Raw genomic sequence first — 26937 nt, 5'->3', positions numbered from 1 at the left:
GGAAGGTGTTACCCCAAGTTTGGATGTTGACACTCTAAACCCTAATGTGACTGTGTTGGAGGGAGCCTTTGGAGGTGATTAGCTTTGATGAGGTTGAGAGGGTGGGGCCATGTAGTGGAGAAGGTTCTTAGTGTACTTCCTCTCTCCAAGGACACAGGACAGGCCCTGTGAGCACAGCAAGAATGAGCGGCCACAGACAGAGAGCCCTCACCAGAGACACTGAATCCCAAGACACCTAGATCTTGGATATCTAGTCTCCAGAGCTGTGAGAAACAGTGAAATGTATTTGTAGTCACTCCAACTATGGTATCTTTTCACAAGCAGCCAGATTTAAGACAGCTACTGACAAGACTCTGCTTTAAAGTCCCAAGATTATAGGAACTATTTACCTGACTATGATTCTAAGCGTGTTCCTGAGCCCTAACAGTGCACACCTGTAACCCTAGGACTTGGGAAGTGAAAGCAGAACACGCTTAGCCATGCTGGGCTGAGACTCAGTGGTGGAGAACATGCTTAGCCATGCTGGGCTGAAACTCAGTGGTGGAGAACACACTTAGCCATGCTTGGCTGAGACTCAGTGGTGGAGAACACACTTAGCTCCTGCATGTAGGAGTTGGCTATAGAACACTGTCACATGCACGCAGACATATGCACAACTGTTTGCATGTATATGTACAAGAGTATATACTGACCATACTGCTAGACTGATTTTTAAAGTGAGTCCCCACTTCAATCCTGAACTCAAAGTTAGAGAACCAGGAAGGGAAGCTTCCTGGCCCACCCTCATTATAAGTAGCCTGTCTATGAAGTGTGTGCTGAGAAAAACAGAGCTATTAGCAATGCCTAGGATGAAAGGGCAAGCTAATAAAAATGTGAGAGAAAAGGTCTATTTCTGTCTTACCTTTCTCTTGATTTCAGCTTGTCTGTGTTTTAGACACAGCTCTTTGGCTCTCACAAGCTGCAGAGTCTCCCGAGCTAACATGAGCTTAAGATTTTCTAACCTGGGCATGGCTGTGGCCCAGGCAGCCTGGCCAAACCTCTTCCGATCCTGCTCCATTTGTTTCTGCATTCCTGAGTTATAATTAATAAAGCAAAACAAAAGTACAACTCATTAATAAATCCTGAGTTCTTTGTTGCCTCTTACTACTAAAACAATTATCACAAAAAGTAACACGTGGCCACTGATAAGAAAACTTCAGGTATTCAATTCATGTGCAAGACAATACCAGCTCATGACCCACCTCACTGAGACCCCTGCTTTAATATATTGGTCCAGACTACTTCTGTAGCTAGACAGGCTCCTGTGAACAGTCCGACTAAGACCATTAATCTACTTTTAGTCTAATTTCAAATCCTAATATATTGGTGTGTTGGTTAGTTTTCATCAACTTCATACAAACCAGAGTCACCTGGGAAGAGGAATGTTAACTGAGCAACTGGTTCCATCAACCTGTCCTGTAGGCATGTCTGTAGGGCATTTGTTGACCGATGATTGGTGTAGTGTGCCTAGCCCACTGTGGACGATGCCACTGCAATGCATGTGGTTCCCAGTTGTGTAAGAAAGCAAACTGTTGACAGCCAGGGATGCAGCCTCCAGCTCCAGCAGACACTCACTGAGAACCTGCAGACCACTGTGGCCAGAGAAACAGGTAGGCTAACTATAGAGCTTCACCTCTCCCTCAGCCTCTCCACGACCAATCCACTAATCTTATCCCTAGCTCTGCAGCAGACCATCTGCAGAGGACTCCCTTCCCCTCTGTCCCCTCCACCAGGGAATCACACATATTCCTCTCCAAACTGCCCCGTCCCTGCTTGATCCCAGTACCCAACTCCAACAGGCGTTCCTTGAGGAAGCAACAGGCTATTCCATCCAGGGAAGCAAGTAGGCTAATTGATGATCTTCACCTTTACCTCAGCTCCTCCAAGTGCAATCCCCAGTTTCATCTCCAGCACTGTAGCAGACCACCCGCTACAGTGAAACACTAAGCTTTCCTTTGTCTAGTGAACCCCTCCCAACATCCTCTCCTAGCCCATCACTATTCCTAAGTGCCAGCTCTCAACACCTAGAAACACCTGGAACCCACAGTGGCCACACCTCTCAGGATCCTAGAAGAAATTCCTAACCAGCAACATGCAGCCACCAAACTTCAAGAACCAGAGAGGGGGGAGGGGGGAAAACAGAAACCAAGGAACCAAACTCTCAACAACAAATACAAGACCAGATATCAGACCTAGAATTACAATCATCACCAGCCCAGATGCCTAGACACCAGCATAAAAACAACAACCAGGATAATATGTCTCCACTAGAGGCCAGCAACCCTAACACAATCAGCTGTAAGACAAAGACTTTAAAATAACCTTTATGGCTATGATAGAGGTCCTTAAAGAGGAAATTAATAAATCCTGTAAAGAAACCTATGATGGGCTGGAGAGATGTCTCAGTGGTTAAGAGCACTGACTGTTCCTCTAGAAGTCCTGAGTTCAATTCCCAGCAACCATATGGTGGCTCACAACCATCTATAATGAGATCCAATGTCCTCTTCTGGTGTGTCTGAAGACAGCAACAGTGTAATCACATACATAAAATAAATTAATTAGAAAAAAAGGAAAGAAGCCTATGAAAACACAAACAATAGAAGAAATTAATAAAACAGTTCAAGGCTGGAAAGTAGAAACAGAATCAATAAAGAAATCCCAAACTGAGAGAAATCTAGAAATGAAAAATTTAGAATTTCCAACAGGAACCTCAGAGGCAAGACTCTCCAACAAAACACAAGAGATGGAAGAAAGACTCTCAGCAGATAGAAGACATAGACACCTACTTCAGAAAAAGAAAGGAAGGAAAAAATCTTATATCTAAAAAAATTAAAAATTCTGGCACAAAACATCTAGGAAATCTGGAACTCTACAAAAAGACCAAATCTAAAAATAATAGAAATAAAGAAGGGGAGGAGACACCAGTCAAAGGTACAGAAATATTTTCAACAAAATCATAGAAATTTTTCCCAACCTAAACAAGATGCCTATCAAGATCCAAGACACTCTCAAGAACACCAAATAGACTGGACTAGGAAACAAAATCCACTTAGCACATAATAATCAAAACACTAAAAGTACAGAACAAAGAAAGAATATTAAAGCTACAAGGGAAAATGACCACGTACTATATAAAAATAACATAACCTATTAGAATAACACCTGTTTTCTCAATGGAAACTCTAAAAGCCAAAAGGGTCTCCTGGAGGATGTTCTACAGACATTAAGAGACCTCTATATACTCAGCAAAATTTCAATCACAATAGATGAGGAAAATAAGACATTCCATGATAAAACCAAATTTAAGCAATATTATTCTACAAATCCAGCCCTACAGAAGAGGCTATAAGGAAAAATTCAACATAAAAAGATTAACAACACCCAAGAAAACACAAGGGAATAAATAATTTCAGGCCTGCAAATCAAAAGAGGGGAAACAAACACATGCTCGCTCTCTCTCTCTCTCCTCTCTCTCTCTCTCTCTCTCTCTCTCTCTCTCTCTCTCTCTCTCTCTCTCAAGAATCAACAAATACCACTCATTGATAGCTCTTAATATTAATGGTCTCAATTACCACCCCAAAATATACAGACTAATTGATTGGCTGTGGAAACAGGATCCATCCTTAGGCATCACCTCTACCTTTGATAAAAGGATGGGAAAAGATATTCCAAGCAAATGGAATTATGCAGCAAGCTGGTGTAGTCACTTTAATATCTGACAAAACAGACTTCAACTAAAACCAATCAGAAGAAAGACTGACAACTCAAAGGAAAAACCCACCAAGAGGACATTGCAATTCTTTTCCTTGTTCTTCCTTCCTTCCTTCTTTCCTTCCTTCCTTCCTTCCTTCCTTCCTTCCTTCCTTCCTTCCTTCATGGGTTTTTGAGACAGGGTTTTTCTGTGTAGCTTAGGCTCTCCTACAATTCACTCTGTAGACCAGGTTGCTTCAAATTCAGAAACCTGCCTTCATTTGCCTCCTGAGTGCTGGGATTAAAGGCATATGCACCCACTACCCAGTGGCATTGTAATTCTTAACATCTATCCACCAAATACAAGACCACCCAAGTTTGCATACAAAAAAGCACTAATACAACTTTAATCACATATTGGCTTTCACTCACTGATAGTGGGAAACTTCAATACTCCAGTATCCCCAACAGACATATCATCTAGACAAAAACTAAACAGAAAAATGCTGGAGCTAACTGACATTTTAAACCAAATGGACCTAAAAGATATTTACTGAACATTTTACCCAAACACAAAAGAATGTACCTTCTTCTGAGCACCTCACATAACTTTCTCCAAAAAATGACCCAATACTTGGGCCCAAATCAAGCCACGAGATCCAAGAAAATTGAGACAATACCATATTCTAGCTGACCTCCATGGATAAAAGCTGGACTTCAACAACAGAAACAACAGGAAGCTTACAAACTCAAGGAAACTAAACAACTCTCTACTGAATGAAAAATGGGTCAAGATGTAAATTAAGAAATTACAGACTTTCTAGGATTGAATAAAAACAAATACACAACATACTCAAACTTAAGGGACACAATGAAGACAGTTCTAAGAGGCAAGTTCATAGCACTAGATGACTACATAAAAAAACTTGGAGAAATCTCATACTAGTAAGTTAACAGCATACTTGTAAACTCTAGAAAAAGAAGAAATCACATCCAAAAAGGAAGAGACAGAAAGAAATAATCAAACTCAGAGCTAAAACCAATATAATAAAAACAAACAAAAACCTACAAAGACTCAATGAAACAGAGTTGGTTCTTTGAAAAACTAGTAAGATTGGCAAGCCTATATTCAAATTAATTAAAAGGTGAAGACAGAATATCCAAATTAACAAAATTATAAACGAAAAGGGGAACATGACAACATATACTAAAAAAAATACCTAGAATCATAAGGACATACCTTAAAAACTTGCACTCCCCCAAACTGAAATTTTTTTTAATTATTAATTTTCTTGATACATACCACTTATTAAAGTAAAATCTAGACTAAACCCAAACCCTGTAAAACTACAACAGCAACAAAACTAGAATTACAGACCATTTTCCCTTATGAAGGTAGATGCAAATTTTCTCAATAAAATACTTCCAAACAAAGTCCAAGAGGATTCCAAAAAGATCAAGTACCATGATCAAGCTGGCTCCATCCCAGAGATACAGGGAGAGTTCAACATATATAATTCTATAAATATAATCCATATAAACATATGATTATATGGACATATACTCCATATAAACAAACTGAAAGGCAAATTCCACAAGATCATCTCATTAGATGCTAAAAGACTTTTGACAAAGTCCAACACCCCTTCATGATCATAATCCTGGAGAGATAAAAGTCCCAGGATACAGTGTCACACCTCCGCATAATAAAGGCAGTTAGTTTATAATGAGTCCATAGCCAACATCAACTTAAAGACTCAAAGCCACGCCACTAAAATCAGGAACAAGACACAATTGCCCATTCTTTCCTTATCTGTTCAATGTTAAGTCTGTCTCAACTAGACAACTGAAAGAGGGCTAGAGATGGCTCTGAGGTTAAGAACACTGGTTTCTTTTCCAGAGGTCGAGTTCAATTCCCAGCAACCACATGGTGGCTCACAACCATCTCTAATGGGATCTGATGCTCTCTTCTGGTGTGTCTGAAGACAGTGACAGTGTGCTTTTATATATATATATATATATATATATATATATATATATATATATATATATATATATATATATATATATATAGACAACTAAAAGAGAAGAAGGGGATATAAATTGGAAAAGAAGGAATCAAAGTACCTTCATTTGCAGATAATATGGCAGTATATACAGGAGACCCTAAAAATTCCACCAGGAAACTCCTATAATTGATAACATTTTGAGCAAAGTAGCTAGATACAGTAAAAATGGCCAATCACCCAATCTACAGATCAACACAAGCCCATTAAAATCTCAACACAATTCTTCACAGATCTTGAAAGAACAATTTTCTACTTCATATGAAAAACTCAAGATAGCTAAAACAATCCTGAATGATAAAAGAACTTCTGAATATCACAACCCCTGGATTTGTTGTATTACAGAGCTATAGTAGTAAAAACAGCATGGGACTAGCACAAAAAACTATCCCATTGATCAATGGAATCAAACTGAAGATTCAGATATAAATCCACACACCTACGAACATCTGATTTTTTTTATAAAGCAGCCAGAAATACTCTGAAAGGGGAAAAAAGGATCTTTAATAAATGGTGCTGGTCAGAGTGGACAACTGCATGTAGGAGAATGCAAATAGATCCATACTTATTCCCTGTAAAACTCAGCTACTGATCAAATGGATCAAAGACCTCAATACAAAAACCAGATATACTGAATCTATTAGACGACAAAGTGGGAAATAGCCTTGAACTCACTGGCACAGGAAAAGACTTTCTGAGCAGAACATCATTAGCACAGACACTAAGATCAACAATTAATAAATGGGACCTCATGAAACTAAAAAGCTTCTGAATAGCAAAGGACACTGCCATTCAGAAAAGGTGGTAGCCTACAGAATGGGAAAAGATTTTCACCAACTACACATCAGATAGAGAAGGGATGAATACCCAAACTATATAAAGAATACAAAAAGACTAGGTATCAAGAGAACAAATGACCCAGTTACAAATGGAGTACAGATCTGGACAGAGAATTCTCAATAAAAGAATCTCAAATGTCTGAGAAACATCTAAAAGAAATGTTCAACATCCTTAGCCATCAAAGAAATGCAAATCAAAACTCCATTGAGATTTCATCTTGACACCTGAGGATGCTGGTGGAAATGCAAACTTGTACATGTACTATGGAAATCAGTGTGGCAGTTCATCAGGATTATGTACCAATTGTTCAAACATGTTCATTGCTGCTCTATCCCAAGTAGCCAGGAATTATAAGTAACTTATACGTCCCTCAACAGAGGAATGGATAAAGAGAATGTGGTACATTTACAAATTAGAATATTACTCAGCTGTTAAAAAAATAGCATCATGAAAATTCTAGGCAAATAAATAGAACTAAAAAATGAAAAACCACCATAAGTGAGGTATCCCGGACCCAGAAAGACAAATATAATATAAATTCGTTACATGTGGCTATTAGCTATTAAGTCAATGATAACCAAGCTATAATCTGTAGACCCAAAGGTTGGACTAGGGGAGACAAATAGATCTCACTAGGAAGATGAAATCGTATAGATAGTTTTGGGTGGGGGAGGGACTAAAATGGGAAGACCAAGAGAAGAGAAGGGGATGAAAGAGGAATAGGGGGAGAGACAGCTAAATTAAGGGCCATCTGAGGGGTAGTATAGAAACCTAATACAGTAGAAGCTTCCTAAAATATTTATATATATTAAGATGATAAAAATAAAATTGCCAAATAATGGGGAGAGCCCCAACTGGCCATCTCTTGTGACAAAATGAAGCTTCCAGTACCAGGATTGGGTTACATCTAATTAAATTGTTGGCTAAAAGGGCCCTGTGGGAATTCCCCAAACCCAGGCTGTTGCCAAGATTACAGGTCGCTCTCCACAAACTGATGGCAAGGCCTCATTGCTGAAGACAGCACCTACAACTCATTGAACACGGAGTCACATTGGTGCCTGCCTGGGGCCTTTGCCCCTAAATTCTAGGGTCTTTAGCACAGGAAGGCACTCTGCATTAGAGGAACATAAACATCAACCCAGTCACGAAATCTCTGATCTACAATGGTGTCCTGCCTATAAGATATGGCAGCACAAAGCACAACCAATATCTTATTTGACTTAAGGCCCACTCAGGCTTACTCCAGAGATGGAACCCATACCCAGGGACCTAAAAAAAAAAATACTGTTGTTTAAAAAAAAGTAGTATTAGTAGTAATAAAATAACTCCTAATGACATTCTGCTATACTCATAGATCAGTGCCTTTGCTCAATCATCATCAGAGATGCTTCCTCTCGCACACAGGAGGGAAGTGTGTGTGTGTGTGTGTGTGTGTGTGTGTGTGTGTGTGTACATGTGCACAGGTTGAAACAAATACAGACATCCACAGTCAGACATTAGGTAGAAAACAAGAGACCTGAAATGCTCAGCCCTAAATGGTATCTCCATCAAATCCTTCCTCTCAGGGCTCAGGGAACTCTGTAAAGAGGAGACAGAGTGTAAGAGGGATGGAGAACAAGGCCCTCTAAATCAGCATGTTCAATGAACGAATGACTCAGAGACTGAGGCAGCGTGCACAGGTCTGCACAGGTCTGCTCTGGTTCTCTGTGTACACATTATGGCTCCCAGCTGAGTGATTCTATGTGATTCCTGAGTGTGGGAACAAGTGGGGCTGCTTCTCATATCTTCTCTTTAAGCTCTTTTCCTTCTGTTAGTTGTTTTGTCCAATTCGGATGTGTTGGGTTTTGTTTTATCTATGTTTTATTACTATCCCTTAGAAACCTGCTTATTTCCGAGAGACAGAAAAGGGGAGTGGTCCAGAGAAGGTGGGAGGAACTGGGAGTAGAGGGAGAACACTATAATCAGAATATATTACATGAGAGCAAAATCTATTTTCGATAAAAGAAAAGAGAAGGAGAAGGAAAGGAGGGAAGAGGGAAGGAAGGAGAGGGGGAGGGGAGTAAGGGAAGGAGAGAGGGAGATAAGAGAGCTAGCTGAGCAAGCAAATAAAAAAGCAAGCCAGTAAGCAGTATTCCTCCCAGGGCTGAGCCGCAGTTCCTGCCTTGGCTTCCCTCAGTGAAAAACTCTTAGCTGGAAGTTTTAGATGAAGTTATAGAGTTTATCACAGAAACAGAGAGTAATCTGGGACAACTGGGCTTCTACCTTTTGTTTTAAAAGATATCAAGGGTGACACTATGTGTATGTTTATATTATTGTATATCACACATACATATGATACCTTAACACACAGATTGAGCCCATGGGCTTGCTTTCAGTTGTATTTGTTTTGCTTTTCTTATGCATACGAGTACACAGGCACACCAGAAGAGGGCGTTACAGATGGCTGTGAGCCACCATGTGGTTGCTGGGATTTGAACTTGGGACCTCTGGAAGAGCAGTCAGTGCTCTAAACCACTGAGCCATCTCTCCAGCCCCTGCTTTCAGTTCTATTTGACCTCTTGAGCCAGAGCCTCGTAACTACCTCTGCACTCCATGTACAGTCAGTTATGACAAGTATCCTCTCAGGGGCCTTTCACCAACACCCAGGCAGACCTGACTGTTGCAGAGCCTGGCTTGTCTTATGGTGTAGTCCTGCCCGTCACTTAAGATGTGCTGGACAAGCACACACAGACTTCTCTCTGCTCACCCCCCTTCACTCCACCCCAGCACCCACAAATTATGCAGTCTGATACTGAAGATGCATGCAAATATTTTGAATAAAATGAAAATTACATCTATCTTAGTACAGTGGTTCTTAGTTTCACCTGTTAATGCTGTTACAGTTTCCTTAAAATAGTTCACAGTGATGTCCTGGATAGAAACCACTGCTTCTTCCGCCCGTCTGGTCCATTCACTGGCTTCCTTCTGTAGGGCAGCCACCCTTCTAGGACCCAGCTCATCCTCATCCAGGGACTTCTACGAAAGAATGATGTGATGCCATTAGGAAATTTTGCAGTGGCTGTGTGGACTGCAGTGACCACTCTTTTTACTGCTGCTTAGTCAGCTCCTGACTGAACATCAATGGGCCCTGTGCTGGGCATCACTGAAGACTGGGGTGCACTCTGGGTACTACAACTGTTCCAGGGTGCTGTTAGGTAATAATACACAGTTATGCAAATGAAGATGTCTGTTGTTCAGCACAAGTGTTGCATTTGCTGTAGTGTTTTTAGGAATCTTAAGTACTTAATACTTGAATGCATGTAATATGGCCACCTAAAATATATTCACATTTATGTGTTCAGGGTGGTGCCATTCATACCTATGGACTGAATGCCTGTGGCCCTGAAATTCACATGTGGGGACCTAAGTCCCCCATGGGAGGGTATGAAGCCATGAGGATACAGCTCTGTGGTTAGAACTGATGCCCTTATAAAAAAAGAAGCATTAAGGTCTCTCTGCCCTTTACCATGTAAGGACACATCAGGACAGCCAGCTAAACACTAGCAAACAAATTCCCAGACACCAGGTCTGCCAGCCCCTTGATCTTCAACTTCAGAGCCACCAGAACTATAAGGGAAAGTCTTGTTTAAAATTTCCCTGTCTGCAATGCGCTATTCTAACAGTCCAAACTCAGAACTCCTGTGCATCCAGGAAGGAAGGTGGTATATAGCTGGGTTCCAGCTACCACTTCCCACCCTAGAATAAAAAGACATATAACAAGTAATGAAGGCAGGCATGGTGACGCATGGTAACCTCACTGATTGGAAGGCTGAGGCAGGAGAATTGCCATGAATCGAGGTTACTGTGGGTTGTATGGCAAGATCTTATATCACAACCAACAAAGTATAACAAGACTTGGCATTGGTGCAAATGTGAGCGCACACTTAGGCACACTAAAACAGTGCACTTGATTTTGGAAACAGTCTGGCAGCCTTCAAAAACATTTTTAAAAACCAAAAGCTGCCTGCCCGCAGACTGCTGAGCACCCACAGGAGAGGCTCTCCCACCCGAGCCTTCGGTGAGTCCCCATTCCTCCCCACTGGCTATCCGGGGAGACCACCGGGAACTGTCGGGGCACAGGTAGTACAGTGCTGATGGGAACAGAATGTTCTGACACTCATCTGTGCCCAGAGCCAGAGACGGTCCACCTCAATCAGAACTCACAGCCTTGCCACAGAGCTGAACACCCAGGAGCAATCTCCCTTGTGAGCACACGGGCCCACAGGAGAGACAAGCTCCAGTCAGAGACAACAAGATCACCTAGCATCACAGATAATCCGATGGCAAGCACAAGAACCCAAGCAATGGAAACCAAGACAACCTGGCAACATCAGAACCCAGTTCTCCTACCACAGCAAGTAGTGGATTTCCCAGGACACCAGAAAAACACGATTTGTATTTAAAATCACACTTCATGATGATGATGATGGAGGTCCTCGAGAAGTGCATGAATAACTCCTTTAAAGAATTACAGGAGAACCAGGAGAAGACAGGAACACAAGGAGAAGCCCTTAAAGAGGAAACACAAAAATCAGTTAAAGAGCTACAGAAAAACATGACCAAACAGGTGAAGGAATTGAAAATAGAAACAATAAAGAAATCACAAAAGGAGACAAGTCTGGAAACAGAAAACCTAGGAAAGAGGTCAGGAGTCATAGATGTAAGCATCACATACAGAATACAAGGGATGGAAGAGAAAACAAAATCTCAGGGGCAGAAGATAACATTTTCAGAAAACATTAACACATCAGACAGAGAAAATGCAAAAAGCAAAAAGCTCCCAACCCAAAACATCCAGGATATCCAGGTTTGGACACAATGAGAAGACTAAACCTAAGAATAACAGGTATAGAAGAGAGTGAAGACTTTCAACTAAAAGGCCCAGTAAATATCTTCAACAAAATCATAGAAGAAAACTTCCCTAACCCAAAGAAAGAGATGACCATGGACATACAAGAAGCTTACAGAACTCCAATTAGATTGGAATAGAAAAGAAATTCCTCCCCATACATAATAGTCAAAACAACAAATGTTCAAACCAAAGAAAGAATACTAAAAGCAGTAAGAGAAAAAGGACAAGCAACATATAAAGGCAGAATGATCAGAATTACACCAGACTTCTCAACAGAGACTATGAAAGCTAGAAGATCCTGGACAGACATTATATAGACCATAAGACAAAAACAAATTTACACAGTATCTGACCACAAACCCAGCCCTAGAAAGGATAAGATGGAAAACTCCAACACAAGAAGGGATACTATACCCAAAGAAAAGCAAGAAAATAATCTTCTTGCAACAAAACCAAAAGAAGAAAAGCACACAAACATAATTCTACCTCTAACAACAAAAATAACAGGAAACAACAATCATTATTTCTTAATATCTCTTAACATCAGTGAACTCAAATCCCCAATAAAAAGACAATCTATCAGACTGGATACATAAACAGGATCCAGCATTTTGCTGCATACAGAAAACTCATCACAGTGACACTACCTCAGAGTAAAAGGCTGAGAAAAAATTTTCCAAGCAAATGGTCCCAAGAAACAAGCTGGAGTAGCCATTCTAATATTGAATAAAATAAATTTTCAACCAAAAGTTATCAAAAAAGATAAGGAAGGATGCTTTTTACTCATCACAGGAAAAATATATCAAGATGAACTCTCAATCCTGAATCCAAATACAAGAGCACCCACATTCATAAAAGAAACTCTATGAAAGCTCAAAGCATATATTGCATCACACACAATAATAGTGGGAGACTTCAACACCCCACTCTCATCAATGAACAGATCATGGAAGCATAAACTGAACAGAGACACAGTGAAACTAACAGAAGTTATGAACCAAATGGATTTAACAGACATCTATAGAACATTTCATCCTAATGCAAAAGAATCTTTCTCAACACCTCACAGTACCTTCTCCAAAACTGACCATATAGTTGGTCACAAAACAGTTCTCAACAAACACAAGATCAAAATACTCCCATACATCCTATCAGATCATCATGCACTAAGGCTGGTCTTTAATAACAACAAAATCAACAAAAAGCCCATATGCGCATGGAAGCTGAACAATGTTCTACTTAATGATAACATGGTCAAGGAAGAAATGAAGAAATTAAGTATTTTTTAGAATTTAACAAAAAATGAAGGAACAACATACACAAACCTATGGAATGCAATGAAAGCAGTACTAGGAGGAAAATTAATAGCTCTGAGTGCCTCCAAAAGGAAACTGGAGAGGGCATACACTAGCAACTTGACAGTACAGCTGAAAACTCTAGAACAAAAAGAAGCAGATACATCCAAGAGGAGTAGATGGCAGGAAATAATCAAACTCAGAACTGAAATCAACCAAGTAGAAACAAAAAAAAAAACTATACAACAAATCAACAAAACCAGGAGCTGGTTCTTTGAGAAAATCAACAAGATTGATAAATCTTAGCCAGACTAACTAGAGGGCGCAGAGAGAAATGAAAAAGGAAGACATAACAACAGAAAAAGAGGAAATTCAAGAAAGCATCAGATCCTACTACAAAAACCTATACTCAAAAAAATAGGAAAATCTAGAGGAAATGGACAATTTTCTAGAGAGATGCCAGGTACCAAAGTTAAATCAGAATCAGATAAACTATCTAAACAGTTTCATAACATCTACAGAAATATAAGTAGTCATCAAAAGCCTCCCAACCAAAAAAAGCCCAGGACCAGATAGGTTCAGTGCAGAATTCTATCCAACCTTTATAGAAGACTTAATACCAATACTCTCTAAACTATTCCACAAAATAGAAACAGAAGGAACACTACCCAACTCAGTCTTCGAAGCCACAATTACACTCATACCTAAACAACACAAAGACCCTACAAAGAATAAGAACTTCAGACCAATTTCCCTCATGCACATCAAGGCAAAAATACTCAATACAATTCTTGGAAACTGAATCCAAGAACACATCAAAACAATCATTCACCATGATCAAGTAGGCTTCATCCCTGGGATGCAAGGATGGTTCAATATATGAAAATCTATCAGCATAGTCCACTATATAAGCAAACTCAAAGAAAAAAAAAAGATCATCTCTTTAGATGCTGAAAAAGCATTTGACAAAATTCAACACCCCTTCATGTTAAAAGTCTTGAGAAGATCAGGAATTCAAGGCTCATACTTAAACATAATAAAAGCAATATACAGCAAACCAGTAGCCAGCATCAAACTAAATGGAGAGAAACTTGAAGCAATCCCAGTAAATCAGAGACTAGACAAGGATACCTACTCTCTCCATACCTATTCAATATAGTACTGGAAGTCCTAGCCAGAGCAATGAGACAACAAATGGCGGGCAAGGAATACAAATTGGAAAGGAAGAAGTCAAAATATCACTATTTGCAGATAATATGATAGTATACTTAAGTGACCCCCAAAATTCCACCAAAGAACTCCTACAGCTGATAAACAACATCAGCAAAATGGCTGGATATAAAATTAACTCGAACAAATCAGTAGCCTTCCTCTACACAAAGGATAAACAGGCTGAGAAAGAAATTAGAGAATCAACACCCTTTGCAATAGTTACAAAGAATATAACATACCTTGGTGTGACCCTAACCAAGCAAGTGAAAAATCTGTATGACAAGAACTTCAAATCTCTGAAGAAGGAAATTGAAGATCTCAGAAGATGGAAAGATCTCCCATGCTCATGGATTGGAAGGATCAACATAGTAAAAATGGCCATCTTACCAAAAGCAATCTACAGATTCAATACAATCCCCATCAAAATTCCAACTCAGTTCTTCATAGAGTTGGAAAGAGCAATGTGCAAATTCATGTGGAATAACAAAAAGCCCAGGACAAAACTATTCTCAACAATAAGTAATAATAGGGGAATCACCATCCCTGACCTCAAGCTGTATTACAGATCAATTGTGATTTTAAAAAAATGCATGGCATTGATAGAGAAACAGGCAGATAGATCAATGGAATAGAATTTAAGACCCAGAAATGAACCCACACACCTATGGTCACTTGATCTTTGACAAAGGAGCTAAAAACATTCAATGGAAAAAAGGACAGTCTCTTTAACAAATGGTGCTGGTTCAACTGGCAGTCAGAATGCAGAAAAAAGCAAATCAATCCATTTTATCTCCTTGTATAAAGCTCAAGTCCAAGTGGATCAAAGATCTCCACATAAAGCCAGGTACACAGAAACTATTAGACAAGAAAGTGGGGAAGAGCCTAGAACACTTAGGCACAGGGGAAATTTTCCTAAACAGAACACCAATGGCTTATGCGCTAAGATCAAGAATTGACAAATGAGACCTCATTAAATTACAAAGTTTCTGTGATGCTAAGGACATTGTCAAGAAAACAAAATGGCAACCCATCAGATTGGGAAAGGATCTTTACCAATCCTACATCTGATAGAGGGCTAATATCAATATATACAAAGAACTCAAGAAGTTAGACTCCACTCTTTGCCAGCACATCTGTTGGAACCTACCTCTACAGAAGACCAGCTTAAGACCAGCCTCGTGGGACTAAGCAACTATTAGATTCCTGGACTTCCCATTCATCACTTTCCACTGTTGGGTACTACAGACTGGTCTCTGGCACAGACAGAATATGGAATCTATATGCAGCTGAAAACGAGTTTGAAATTCTGATCCCCCAACCTCCACCTCCTGAAGGAGACTACAGGCTTGTGTGTCACCGTGTCTGGCTCATGTCACAAGAACGCAGAAGAAATTTGAAGTGGCAAAACCGATGTGATAAAGGGATTTGCCAATAAACTTGATTAGAAAAAAAAAAAAGAAGTTAGACTCCAGAGAATCAAATAATCCTATTAAAAAATAGGGTACAGAGCTAAACAAAGAATTCTCAACTGAGGAATATCGAATGGCTGAGAAGCACCTAAAGAAATATTCAACATCCTTAGTCATCAGGGAAATGCAAATCAAAACAATCCTGAGATTCTACCTCACAACAGTCAGAATAGCTAAGATCAAAAACTCAGGTGACAGCAGATGCTGGCAAGGATGTGGAGAAAGAAGAAAAGTCCTCCATTGTTGGTGGGGTTGTAAGCTGGTACAACCACTCTGGAAATCAGTCTGGTGGTTCCTCAGAAAATTGAACATAGCACTACCTGAGGACCCAGCTATACCACTCCTGGGTATATACCCAAAAGATGCTCCAACATATAACAAGGACACATGTTCCATCATGTTCATAGCAGCCTTATTTATAATAGCCAGATGCTGGAAATAACTCAGATGTCTTTCATCAAAGGAATGGATACAGAAAATGTGGTACATTTACACAATGGAGCTACTACTCAGCTGTTAGAAACGACTTTATAAAATTCCTAGGCAAAAATGGATGGAACTAGAAGCTATCATCCTGAGTGAGGTAACCCACTCACAAAAGAACACACATGGTATGCACTCACTGATAAGCAGATACTAGCCCCAGAAAGCTCTTAATACCCAAGAAACAATTCACAGATCTTATGAAGCTCACAAAGAAGGAAAGCCAGAATGTGATGCCTCAGTCCTTCTTAGAAGGGAGAACAAAATACTCATGGGAGGAAATACAGGGAAAATAGAGGAGCAAGGATTGAAGAAAAGATCATTCAGAAACTGAAAAAATATCACCTGGGGATCTACCCCATATGCAGCTAATAAACCCAAGCACTATTGCTGAGGCCAATTAGTGCTTACTGGCAGGAGGCAGATATGGATGCCCCCTCAGAGACAGTTGAGGATGCTTGCAGCTAACCATCAGACTGAACACGGGGACCCCAACTGAGGAGCTAGAGAAAGGTCTGAAAGAGCTGAAAGGGTCTGCAACTTAATGAGAACAACATTATCAACCAACCAAACCCTCCAGAACTCTCAGGGACTAAAACACCAACTAATGAGCACACATGGAGAGACCCATGGCTCCAGTTGCATTGTAGCAGAGGATGGCATTGTCTGGCATCAATGGGAGAAGATTGGTTCAGTGAAGGCAAGTTTTCCCAGAGTAGGGGAACACCAAGGCGCTGAGGTAGAGAGGGTAGTTGGGAAAGGGAGCACCCTCATGGAAACAAGTGGAGAGGGAGGGGAGATAAGAGTTGGGGGGGGGAATAACATCTGAAATGTAAATACAGAGAATATCCAATTTAAAATTTAATTAAAAAAAAACAAAAGCTAAATATTATCATGTGACCCAGCAGGTCCACTTCCTAGTATATACACAAGAGAAATGAAAGTAAGTCCTGTGGCTGTAATCACATTCAGGAAGCTAAGGTGGGAAGGTTGCTAGTTCAAGGTCATCCTGTGCTACATAGAGAGCAAGCCAAGATCCTGACTCAAAAAAGGAGGAAGATAGTCACAGGTGTGGTGGAAGAAAGGTACACACGCAGACGTTGACAGCAGCATTATTCATAATTATCTAAAAAGTGTGAACCAGCCAAGTGTTTACAAAGGGCAAATGGGTCAGACAGTCTATCCTCACAATGAGGGCAGTGGTCCTGGACTCAGTGAAGCCTGAGCACTAAGTGAGGAACAGTCACAGCTGCACACTGCAGTCCCCTGTGAGATTTCTATGGGCTGGAGACATGGCTCAGATGGGAAACTCACCTTGCCCGAGTTCAGTCAGATTCTAGAACTTACCTAGAGTCCAGAATCCATCTAAAGCCAGACACAGTAACAGATGCTCATAATCCAAACCGACATGAGCAATGGAGACAGGAGGATTCCCCAGCAGCTCATGGGTTACCGAGCCCACAGCCACACACAAACATGCACGTGCACATACCATATACAAGGATAAAGAGCTATACATAATAAAAATTCCACAGCAGCCAAGTACAGAGACAAAGTACATTAGGGATTACATAAAGTTAGAGAACATGAGAAATGACTGGTAGCTGGTATGGGGTTTCTTTTGAGGGTACAAAGTATTCTACTATTGTAGGCTGGTGAGATGGTTCAGTCAAAACACTTGCTGCCACACCTGATGACCCGAGTTCAATCCCCGGAACCGACGTGGTGGAAGGAGAAAAATCTAACCTCTACCATGTGTGCTATGCATGCGTGCACACACACTACTAAATGTTAAACATTAGTGTTCTATATTATATTATATAAGTGTTCTAATATTAGAGATGGCAATTGTTACACAACCTAAATGCATTAAAAACCACTGAAATGTATGATGTATGGTATATGAGTCATATCTAGATGATCATACGTGAGCACACACACACATGTAAGGACTCTAAAACAAGCCCTGGCAACAGTGATGGGAACCCCTTCATGGGGCTAGAGAAGTGCAAACAGCACAGCATCCTTCTATGCTCAGAGATGCCTGTGGAGAGATAGCCAGTGCCGGCAACTAAAGTCTCTCCTTGCTGTCTTCTGAGTCTAGCTGTTTGCGCACAAGACAATACTGATGATACCTTTTCTAAATAGGGTCACCCTGATGCAGTGGTTCTCAACCTGTGAGTTGTGACCCCTTTGGGGGCCAAACAACCCTTTCACCCGGGGTTACCTAAGACCATCAGAAAACAAGTATTTATATTATGATTCATAACAGTAGCAAAATTCCAGTTTTGTAACTTTGTAGCAATGGAAAGAATGTTACTGTTGGCAGTCACCACCACAAGAGGTGTTGTATTAGAGGTCATAGCACCAGAAAGGTTGAGAAGCACTGCCCTAATGGAATCAGAATAACAGTACTTGCTAAAGTTTAAGTTGCTGAAGTACAGTCCAAGGCCCTGCTATTTAAATTTGCCTCCCATTCCTAAGAAATCTACATGTGTCCTTACAGGTGGAAAACAAGTTAAAGATAATACACAGCTCATCAAACAGCACTAATGCTTCCAAACCTGCAGTGTTCCAAGGGGCCAAGAAAATGAGCAAAGCAGTAGCTTCACTTTTAGTCCATGTTCTCTCCTCTTTTTTTAAGATTTATTTATTTATTATATATAAGTACACTGTAGCTGTCTTCAGACACACCAGAAGAGGGCATCAGATCTCACTACAGATGGTGTGAGCCGCCATGGTGTTGCTGGGATTTGAACTCAGGACCTTTGGAAGAGCAGTCAGTGTTCTTAACCACTGAGCCATCTCTCCACACACCCCCCACCCTTGAGAAGGTTTGCACATACTCAGCAAACCATCCCCCTGAACCTCAGCCCTACCCCTTCCTTGCTTTTTATTTTGAACTGAGTCTTAACTCTGCTGCCCAGGCAGCCTTGGGCCTACCTCCTATATTCTGTACTTATAGACCTGTGCCACCAGGCCTGGCTTTTGTTGTTGTTGTGGTCTTATCAGTATTGAGAAAAAGTGCAGGGCCTTGAACACACTAGGCACACGCTCCACCACAGATGAACACTGCCTGTAATCCCAACACGTAGGAGGTGGAGGCAGGAGGATCAAAAATTCAAGGCTAGCCTCAGCTACATTGTAAATTTGAGGCCAATCAAGGCTACATGAGACCCTGTCTCTAAATAGACTAGTAAGTAAATAGCAATTACACACACACATACACCATCTAAATTTAAAGATGAACTCAAAGTGAAAACACACTGAACCTTATATGTGACTAAAATAATGCAGAGAAGGTAGTAAGATAAAAATACCAGGAAACATACCAAAATACCAAGCTTACATGAGGTTGCAACTTCTCGCATGTCTCTAAATGGCTGCAGTAAATACTGGTAGAATGTGGTTGCCATGGTAACTAATTCTTGATAGAGTTCATCTTCCTCTTGATAAACTTTCATTAATGCTACCATGGTGTTGGCTTTTCTGTGATCTTGAAGAACCTAGAGGGTAAAATGTAAACAGAGCTTGAATCTGGACATTTATAAAAATCATACCAAAAATAAATAAATAAAAGAAACCCAATATTCTCAATTTTAAAACAGCAGTTTTAAACTGCATGGACATGAAAATTTTCTCCAACTAAAGGCCCAATAACACAAAAGTAGTTACATAAGATGGCTATTCACAGTCATTCAACACTGGTTTTATGACTATTTGTGACTATTTAATAATGTGAAGATAATTATAATAATATCATTATCATGATGGCTCAAGCCTATAATCCCAACACTTGGGAGGCTAAAGCAAGAGTTTTACTGTGAGTCTGAGACTAGCCTGGGCTAAATAGTTCCAGGTCAGCCTGAGCTACAAAGCCAAGGTCCACCTCAAAGAAAACAAACATAAAGACTACATACACCTCTGCGGATACAATATACTTAGTTTTCTATCCCTCCATTTGCAGGCCCAAGATGAACAGTTGAATTTCACACATGAACAGCTCAATAGTATGAGGCAGACTAGACTGTGGTAGCAGGAAATGAACGTGAACAGGAGAATGCAACTCTCCAGTATTCACATGTTAAGACCTGGGGGGTGGGGGCTAAGAATACAAGAAATGAAGTGTCAGGAACCAAGTGTGAGCTGGGCCTGGTGGAAGGGACCTGTAATTCAGCTACTCTGGGAAGATAAGGCAGGAAGTGGCTCAGGCCCTCACTACAACTACTCTGGAAAGCTGAAACTGGTTAGTCAGACTCTGAAAACACAAAGGGAAGGAGCTGACTCATTGCTGCTCACATACACACACACACACAGAGAGAGAGAGAGAGAGAGAGAGAGAGAATGGAGAGAGAGAGAATGGAGAGAGAGAGAGAGACTCCAGGCCCAACCTCTAGTTAAAAGGCCAAGTCTGACATAAATGATCAGGTTAAGGACCAAATGCTGGTTGGCCTGAAAAATCTCCTGTAGTTTCCTCACTATTATAAAATGAAATCAACACCCACGAGAAGTAGGTGTATGAGTTATATAGAGCAAAGTGACCCCAACTGAGCAGAGTCTGCAAAGACTATAATCCCAGTCCTTCAGAGGCGGAAACAGAAGAGTCACCATAGTATGGGGGGCATCCTGAGCTACATTGTTAAGTTCCAGGACAGCCTGGGCTATATGAGACCCTGTCTCAAAACAAAGATCCCACAAACAGAATCCTTCTATAAAGCCATATTAGTTTTAAAAGACTCATTCTGGATTGAGCTTAAGACAGTGTACAACAATCAAGATTTTGCTATATGGCTTATACCTCCCCTTCCTCAAAAGAAACACAGCAAAACCACTGCTTAATAACAGCTCATAGTTAAGTTGTCTACTTGACACCTGGGAAGGGGAAGCAAGGACAGCAACTGCCTTTTTGATCAGCCTTCTCTCGGTTGCTAAGCGGATAGGAGAGGGTCTAGCAAATCTGGGTAGTTGGATACCTGGGGACAGGTGGTCCTGGGCTGAGAAAGGTATATACAAGCCAGGAACCAGCCTTCATCCAGAACCTTGATGATGGAATGTAACCTGTAAGGTAAACAAGCCCTTTGGCCAGAGTGGCCTTAGGCCAGGGTGTTTATCACAGCAACAGAAAACAAACTAGAAGGGTGGCTTAATAATGAAAAGCAGGAAATGTCCAAGGCGCAAGAAGCATCCAGAACAGGGAACTCTCTTCAGGGAGTTGTTGCTGGGTACAACATACATTTTCCCTAAATCCTTCCGTGAAATTGAAAAGCCCCCTCTCTTTAGGGTCTGTTAAGTTTGCCTCACAAATAATGAATTTGTGTGTCTCAAACTATCTCCTTCTGGTCCAAAAGAGCCTTCCTGTTGCTGCCATGAAAAGTTGATGAATAAAACCTCACTTCCCAAGCAAGGGCTTTTCAGTTGCTTGAAAAAAATAATAAAATCTTTACTGCTCGAAGAAAAATAATAAAACTATTTTAAATGTCATTCATCCTCTGAGATATTATAAGCCATCTCGTCTTCTCCAGAGAACCCCAAATTGCTTCCACTTAGCTTTATGTTTTTATTTCCTACCAGTGTGCCTTGTTTTTAGTTTTACTTTCAATATTCCGGACTTTCCAATCACAGCATCCTGCTCTGCTCAGAACAGGGAAAAGGTAAAGGGAGGAGCATGGCTCAGAACTGCAAGTAGACTTTTACTAATCCCAGGACTGGAGAGACTAAGGCAGAGGACTGTCCTGAGTTCAAAGCCAGCTTGGACCACAGACTGAGACCCTGTTTCAAAAACAAAAACAAATAACACACACACTCACAACCACTACTGTGTTTCAACTTCAAGGTCCCCACTCTCTCCCAGCTGAGACGCAGGTACACCAGCAATGCCCCGTGTGCGCCACGAGTGTCCGACGGACCCGCCCCCCCCTCCCAGCCTGGAGCCCCGTACCTGGCACAGCCGCGTGACGGTCCGGTCCACGCTCGAGCGCAGCGTCTTCTCGCGGAACTCGCTCAGGCCCTCGCAGTCTTCCGAGTCACTTGGGGCCGGGAAGAGCACGTCGCGCACGGTGGCACCGCCGCAGCCTTCGGCCGCTAGGTCCAGGTAGCGCTCCAGCTGTCGGCACAGCTCCTGCAGCGCCGCGTCGCCGGGGTCCGCAGGCGCCGGCCACACGAGCGCCCACAGGAGTGCCCACAGCTCCCGCCCCAGGCCCCAGCCGGCGCCGCTCGCCCTGTCCAGCTCCGGCGGCAGCGGTGGAAAGCAGCGCTCCAGGGTCGGCCACAGCGCCGCCAGCTGCCGGTGCGCGCCGCGGAAGCCGGCGGCCGACAGCGCCCCGGCCCAGCTGCAGCTCCGGTCGCCGGCCTCCTGCTGCCCGCGTCTCCGCCGCTGCGCCGTGCGGTCGTGACAGGTGACGGCGAACTGGCCCTCCGACGCGTTCCAAGCCACCAGGAAACGCAGCTGGTGGCGCTCGGGCTCTGGGAAGAGGTCCTCGCGCAGTGGCACCCAGCCTTCCAGGCTGTCGGGCTGCTCGCTCTCCATGGCCGCCGTAAGCGCTTAGACTGCTCCAGGCCACGACATTTTCCGGGAGCCGCTACTGTCAGTCAGAGGCGAGAAGCTCCCGCCCCCTCTCTGATTGGCTGTATGAGAAAGGCTGTCCGGGGTTGGTTAAGTTAGAGCCAATGAAAAGTCTTTTCGGGGAGGCCGGACAAGGTCTCTGGTTTACAACACTGGCTAACCTTGAACTCACTAAGTGAACTAGGCTAGCTTTGGATTCACAGTGGTCACAGTGCTCCGTCGTCTGAGTGCTGCCATTAAAGGCATACAATCACCATGCCCAGCAAAGATTTTATTTTTAAGCCCATGTATATATGAGCAGGACGACATTAAAACCTTTAGTACAGGTGCCAGAAGAGGGCATCATATCCCCTAGAACTGGATAGTTATGGAGCAGTTAACAGCCTAAAACTCTAAAAACAGTAATTCTTAGCTGTTGAGCCATCTCTCCAGCCCCTATCTTAGTTCTCAACATTAAAGTGAGGATTGCCCTCAAACAAGATCCTATTAAGTATGTAGCTCCTGAAACAAACATACTGGTAAGGTCAAACTTTAATTTAAACTCAACATTTACTTATTGAGGGAGGGCTTCAGGGTGTCAAGAAGTAGGTGGCAGACACATTTATTTTTGCCAGTGTAGTAAACTTAACTGAATTTCTGCTGTGTTGTACGTATATGTGTTGAGGTGGGTGAGGGGGAATGCCTACATATTTCTGCTTTGCAAGCTTCCTGGCTGGCAACTCAACATATTTAATACCATCTAACCCAGTTTCAGCTTGACAGCAAGAAAACTGAGACCTTGAGACCTAGAGTGGGAACTCATCTACAGTACACATACACTAAAGCCAAGCAAGATCATCCGGTTACTGAAGACCTGCCACTGGGAAATCAGATCAAGCCTATTGAAAGTGTTCTTGCTAACAAACATTTCCTCACTTGGGCCTACAAGACTCCTAAAGATTCCTGTGCTAAACCCGCATCATTTTAGATTCTGACAACAGACAGATACATAAAATCCTTTATGGTATAAGCCGCAGTGAGCCTTGAAGAAAAGGTCACACAAGTTCCCAGAAGAGGTGACTATCTATGATAAAGAAGCTGTGCCCTTGAGAGCAAGCAGTCCTTCCTACTGAGCACACAACCCTTTGGGAAGGGCCTTAAGATAAGGGTCAACTAAGCCACGCCTTGGTTGGGAATGCCTGAATATGCATATCTCCTTTTAAAATTTAATTTTTCCTAGAGAAGGATCTTTGTCCTTTCAGGTCTACTTGAGTCCTTAATGGGACACCAAGTTTTGTCCTTCAGATTGAAACTGAAATCTTTGACCTCACTGTATTTCTTCTGTTGGACCTTCACCACACCATCAGCCCTAGGCCTTCAGTTTGCTAATCACGGAAGCCTCTATAATCTTATGAGCCAATTCTTCAAAATAAATCTCTCTATTGTGTAAGCATCCTGTTAGTTTATTCTAAAGATCCTTGATGTTAATACAGAGTGTGTGTGTATGTATTTTCGCGTGTGCGCGTGCGCGAGTCTGCGTGTAGGAAGACATACATGTAGAATGGAATGATACTTTATATTTTTCCATTTATAAATATATCATGGGCATATTCACATAAAGAAATGTAGTCATGAGGCCGACTTGGTGATAAAGGCATGATAAAGACACACTTGCTTAGCAGAGACCCCTGGTTTTAGTCTCCCAAAACAATAGGCATCTACACCATTGTTTCTGAAATTTGCAAATATTGAGCAGACTATATCACAATTACCTAGTGAGTCGCATATTGATAAGAATAAATTAATTTTCCATTTCCGCCCATACTATATGGGACTGAAGGTAACTCGGTGGTATAACATGCTAAATATTGCAAGTGGCACGAGCCAGCAAGTCCAGATAATTTTTTTTTCATTATCTTTCCAATATTTTTGGATATACTGAAGTGATGGTATTTTTAAAACAGCCCAAACAGTAAAAACAAAATCTCTAGATCAAATAATCACATATAAACTTTCATAACCACAGACAGACTCTCAGAAGAAATAATTTCCCCTGAGTCCTAAACTCTATACACACCTCAGCAAGCTTCCATCATGTCAGAATGGCTGCTCTGAACACCTGGAGCTTCGCTTAGCATTTTTCCCTCTGGCTGTCAATTACATGCTTATGCACAGGGCTGACTTGGACCTAGATACAGCTTTACATCATCTTTCACGTCACAAGAATCCATTTGCCTGCATCCCGTCCTTTCTCATCACCTAATAGCACTTGAAGGAAATTGTTTAGAACCTGATTCATGCTTACTGGATAGAGGCTAGGAGGACAGTTTCTCTGGAGGAAGCTGTCAGGTTGGAGAGAGTAGGCCATGCCTCCTCCACACTATTCCCCTTCTGTCTCATGGCTCCTCCACCCCATGCTCCCTTCCAGCCCATGACTCCTCTGTCCCATGCCCTCACTACTCCATGCCCAGTGATGGGTCTTCGAAAGGGCCCCTAAGAGAGCTAGCTATGTTTGCTGCTGTTGGGGTGGTAGCTCACGATGAGAGGAAGGGCTGTTTTGTGGAGGTAGGAAGACTCCTTGGAGTCACTTGCATCTTACAACTTGCTGGAGCAAAGATGAGGCCTTCAAAAGAGACATCAAGGGGTGTCCTCGTTCCCCTTCCAAACAAAAGCTCCATACACAAAGGAGAACTCATTTACAAGGTCACAGTTGGTGGTGGAACGGCAGACAACTTTGGGGAGGAATAAAACAGACTTTGCCTGGTTGTGGGAACTTCAGCAGAGGGCCTTCCTAATGGGTTTCTCTAGACACGAGAGACTCAGACCTGAAAATGACACAGGCCCACAGCCCAGTGTCAGCAGCTAGTCATCGTCACCGCCACTTTTACAGCCAGCCCACTGCTCTCAGAGGAGTGTGTGGAGGGAAGCCTGACATGGCTCCTTCTCCGGAGACAGGCATCCTGCTAAAGAGGCCCACGCTACAGAAGAGAGAAGCATTGATGCTCGATAAACATTTGAATAAATTTATAGAACTGGATGTTCTATTGGTGACTTCAAGAGACCTAAAACTGTGTTGCCTAAGAAGGAACAGAAATCACAGGCTCTGCAGGATCTTCACTCAGAGAGAGGGAAACAGACCCCACACTGCAAAGGATGATGGGAGAGAAAACACGTTGCTTTCGCATTGCCTCCAGAGCTATTTGCTCAAAACACTCTGAAGTGGAAGGCACATGGCCCAGGAAGGTCAGCATCTCCATTCTGGCCTGGCCATGACAGCTCTAGTCTTTTATGTGAAGCCAGCCATCTGAGTCTTGGGTCTCAGCCCCCACAGTAAATGAAGTACTTCAGAGCACAGCATGTGACCTCCCCTGGTGACACTTGAGTGGTAAGAAGTGGCAAGGCGGCTGTGGCAGGTCTATATTTGGACTGTTACTCATGGCAGGCCTGTTGCTATTTGTGGTGGATGCTAGCTCATATTACTATCCAGCTTTGGCCCCTCACTTCTCAGGCAGGGCCAGCTTGCCGAGCATGCAGAGGTCACCGGGAAAGGGGAGCTGGCCAGACAGAAATCCAATTTTCCAGCAGAAACCTAGAACCTTGGAGTTAAAAGACGCATTTGTGGGCCTTTAAATGAGCAGGCAAGTTTTGGGATAATTATCTTTGGTGATGCAAACTGTATTATCTAATTGCAATAGCACAGCCACTGTGTTAATGGACCATCTTTCCTTTAGCTGGGAGGGGATATCTTAGGACACTACAAATATAAATTATACTTGATTGGGTCAATGGTTTCTATGCCTGCTTGAACTTGCAAGAATTCATATGGCCTGAAGATAGTACCAGGCATGAAAAGTGTCCTAAAACTGGCAGAAGTTGACAGTTCTTGACCTGCGGCTTTCGGGTCCATTTGCTAGAATGGTTTGGAGCTCCAGCCTCAGCAGTTAGCTGGCTATAGGATTGTGTTGATAAGCAAATGCTTTTACATTTAATCTGCCAGTGCATTCTGAAAACTCTTGACTTCTATGCTTCCACTCAAAGGCTGAAAAATGATGCTTTCTTGCTGGTTTTTCGTGTGTGCAAAAGACAACCTGCTCTTAAAGAAAGCCCTGGGGTCTGCGCTGAGCCCCGGCAAACTGGTTGGAACCATTTTCACTACACTGTAGAGCCAAGGTTGAAAGGGAAAGTTTCTTTAGCTGTACTTCAGGCGTTGCTAGGAGTTACACGGGTGAACATTTATAACTATATGCAAAATGATGTCTCTGCCACCGTGCTCTCACCTCTAGAAAACTCTTCCCAGCAGATTCTCAGATGTGTCAAGGCTTTCCCAATTAAATCATAATAAAGAGGCATCTTACACATAGGACTTAGGCAAATATCTTCTTTCTTTCTTTACTTTCGAGTCCTGTGTGTG

General features: G+C 42.1%; 2 protein-coding genes across 4 annotated transcripts in view; one reads left to right on the top strand and one right to left on the bottom strand.

Annotated features, from left to right (window-relative positions):
* Window positions 1-22522, bottom strand: part of WHAMM (WASP homolog associated with actin, golgi membranes and microtubules) — a 32126-nt gene extending 9604 nt beyond the window's left edge. The window contains exons 1-4 of the mRNA XM_080913655.1: window positions 21924-22522; window positions 19318-19491; window positions 9500-9650; window positions 902-1071 (exon numbers count right to left, since the gene is read on the bottom strand). Coding sequence (XP_080769781.1) covers window positions 902-1071; window positions 9500-9650; window positions 19318-19491; window positions 21924-22511 — 1083 coding nt within the window. The 5' untranslated portion in view covers window positions 22512-22522. The remainder of the gene's footprint in view (window positions 1-901; window positions 1072-9499; window positions 9651-19317; window positions 19492-21923) is intronic.
* A 3506-nt stretch (window positions 22523-26028) lies between these two features.
* FSD2 (fibronectin type III and SPRY domain containing 2) overlaps window positions 26029-26937 on the top strand; it is a 35446-nt gene continuing 34537 nt past the window's right edge. For all 3 annotated transcript variants that reach the window (XM_080914682.1, XM_080914683.1, XM_080914681.1), the window contains exon 1: window positions 26029-26164. The gene's annotated coding sequence lies outside the window, so the exon portion shown is untranslated. The remainder of the gene's footprint in view (window positions 26165-26937) is intronic.

Source organism: Micromys minutus (genome assembly GCF_963924665.1).
Source record: "Micromys minutus genome assembly, chromosome: 3".
NCBI lineage: Eukaryota > Metazoa > Chordata > Mammalia > Rodentia > Muridae > Micromys > Micromys minutus.
Note: the sequence above shows the minus strand (reverse complement) of the source record. Positions and strands in the feature narration are given on the sequence as shown.